This window comes from Myotis davidii, unplaced genomic scaffold, assembly GCF_000327345.1.
Source record: "Myotis davidii unplaced genomic scaffold, ASM32734v1 scaffold592, whole genome shotgun sequence".
Classification (NCBI taxonomy): Eukaryota; Metazoa; Chordata; class Mammalia; order Chiroptera; family Vespertilionidae; genus Myotis; species Myotis davidii.
Window position 1 is genome coordinate 1,353,654 of NW_006284844.1, and position 2,648 is coordinate 1,356,301.

At 59.1% G+C, this 2,648-nt stretch overlaps 1 protein-coding gene across 1 annotated transcript in view; it reads left to right on the top strand.

The window, feature by feature from the left end:
* RPS6KA2 (ribosomal protein S6 kinase, 90kDa, polypeptide 2) overlaps nt 1-2,648 on the top strand; it is a 24,438-nt gene that overhangs the window by 19,664 nt on the left and 2,126 nt on the right. The window contains exons 17-18 of the mRNA XM_015558380.1: nt 1,745-1,862; nt 2,503-2,640. Coding sequence (XP_015413866.1) covers nt 1,745-1,862; nt 2,503-2,640 — 256 coding nt within the window. The remainder of the gene's footprint in view (nt 1-1,744; nt 1,863-2,502; nt 2,641-2,648) is intronic.

The following is a 2,648-nucleotide window of genomic DNA, read 5'->3' on the forward strand; positions in this document are numbered from 1 at the left end:
GAGGCACGGGCCTGCAGGCTGGCCCTGTCCCCGGGCCCGGGTGTGGGCGAACCTCGGGCTCCCTCAGCCCCTTCCAGGAGAAGCGAGAAGCAGGCAGGGCCCGGGGCCACACCTCCTCCAGGAGGCCCCTCCAGATTAGGGGCCCGGGCTGCAGGCCCCACTCACCCACCGACAGGGAGGTCTCGGGCCTCCGCCCACATCCTCCCACCACAGGGCCACTCCCTGAAAGTGTCCACGCGTCCGCTCCTTAAAACCATGCTCCTGACGGCGGCCTGAGGACGAAGGGTCGCAGGTTCGATCCCGGTCAAGGGCATGCACCTGGTTGCAGGCTCCCTCCCTGGCCCCAGTTGGCCTGGCGCTTGTAGAGGCAGCCAATCCATGTCTCTCTCCCCCGCCCCCTTCCACTCTCTAAAAATCTGTGGGAAAATGTCCTCGGGTGAGGATTAACAAGAATAAAAATAAGTAAAATTAAAATCGTCCTCTTGAGCCAGGAAGCGCCCATGACGGCCTGGTCAGACAGCACCCAGCAGCAGGCAGCCACTGTGGCCGTCAGATGTGCGGGGACCAGTTTCCGGGACCAGGCACCCGGTGGTGGGGGTCATGTCTCCCTCACGAGCTCAGCTGCCGGCTGACTCCTGACCCCCAGGCCTCTGCTCCCTCCCCTTGAATGAGAGGCAAACGCTGTGTGGTGTCTCAGGCTCCTCCAGCATGAAGTCTAGAATCCTAACGCCTGGGGCCCAGTGTTTCAAGTCGAATAAACACTCGAGTGGAGGGACCACCCGTCCTATTTACGGCCAAAATGGACACAGGGCCTCGCGAGGACGAGGGGGCCGGCCTAACGAGAATTTCCTCGTAAATCGGTGACTAGCGCAGGAGGGAGGGGGGGCCGGGTCCCTGGGTTGAGGTCACAGCCTGGCTGTGAGAGCCACCAGACCCTCTGCTCGGAGAGCGGGTACCCGTGGGCCCTGCTCTACACGCCAGGGGACAGTGCGCACCGTCACGCATTCACGGTGAGCACACACTGAGCACACTCTGAGCACGCACTGAGCACGCATGTTCTGCGTGTTCGCCTGTGGTACTGAGGCCCCTGTGAGCCCATGATTCTACCCATGTTGCAACTGAAACCCAAAATTAATTTCTCAGAGAACCCAGAGTCGGTGGTAGATGAACCAGGGGTCCCTCAGACCTCACGTCTCCAGCTCTCATCCATCACATCACACTGTCACCATGGAGACCGAGCCAGGGGGCCGACCACTATTGTACCCTGTCGCCAGGGAAGCCAGAAGTGGTCCAGGAAAGCTCGTGCTGGGTCCACGGACCTTGGCTCACTGCCCTGCTGACCCTGGCCGTGACCGAGTGAGGACGTGGACAGAGCACTAAGAAGTAAATCGTGCTTTACCGTGAATGCTGGATTTGGAGCACAATGGGGAAGAAATGGCTGTTTTTAAATCTATATTTTTATTGATTTCAGAGAGGAAGGGAGAGGGAGAGAGAAACATCAATGATGAGAGAGAATCATGAATCAGCTGCCTCCTGCACGCCCCCCACTGCGGGTCGAGGGCAAAGCCCGGGCATGTGCCCTGACCGGGAATCGAACTGTGACCTCTGGCTCCTAGGTCGACACTCAGCTGCTGAGCCGCGCCGGCCGGGCTAAGGAAAGGCCATTTTAACAACCAAAAGGCAGGATTCCGTTGTGAACTTTGAGATCATGCGGCCTCACCCCATACACCCTCTCGTTCTGCAGATTCACCCCTTTTGCTAACGGGCCGGACGACACGCCGGAGGAGATCCTCGCACGGATCGGCAGCGGGAAGTATGCGCTGTCCGGGGGCAATTGGGACTCGGTCTCGGAGGCGGCCAAGGTGAGCTCACGCCCAGGGCCGCCGCGGGGAGGGCGCTCAGGGCAGCCATTCATCTGCCCCCGAGCCAGGGGACCCTTCACGCCCACAACGCGATGTTTCACCAGCAAGATTGTTTTCAAAGCTGCTCAGCTAAATAAGATTTTGGCAAAAACATGTGACAGCCCTTTTCACGTGTTCTACAGTCCTGGTGTAGCAGAGCCCTGGGATGTGTGTGAGAAAGGGAGACAGAGAGAAGCTGATGTTTTTAGAAATGGGTGTGTGTGCCCTGGCTGGTGTGGCTCAGTGGATAGAGCGTCAGCCTGCGGACTGAAGGGTCCCAGGTTCGATTCCAGTCAAGGGCACATGCTCTGGTTGCAGGCTCGATCCCCAGTAGGGGGCGTGCAGGAGGCAGCCGATCAATGATTCCCTCTCATCATTGATGTTTCTATCTCTCTCTTCCTTTATCTGAAATGAATAAAAATATATTTAAAAAGTAAAAATAAATAAAAATGGGCTTGCGTGACTATGGAGGCTGGGAAGCCCATGTACAAGGCAGGCGGCAGCTGGGGACTGAGAACAGTGGCCAGGCCTGCCCTCAAGGGGGGAGGGCTCCCGGACGGCTGTGACCACTCGCTCCCTCTCCCGCCTCCGGCTCCCGCAGGACGTGGTGTCCCAGATGCTGCACGTGGACCCGCAGCAGCGCCTGACGGCGGTTCAGGTCCTCAAACACCCGTGGGTGGTGAACCGAGAGCACCTGCCCCAGAGCCAGCTCAGCCGGCAGGACGTCCACCTGGTGAAGGTAATCAG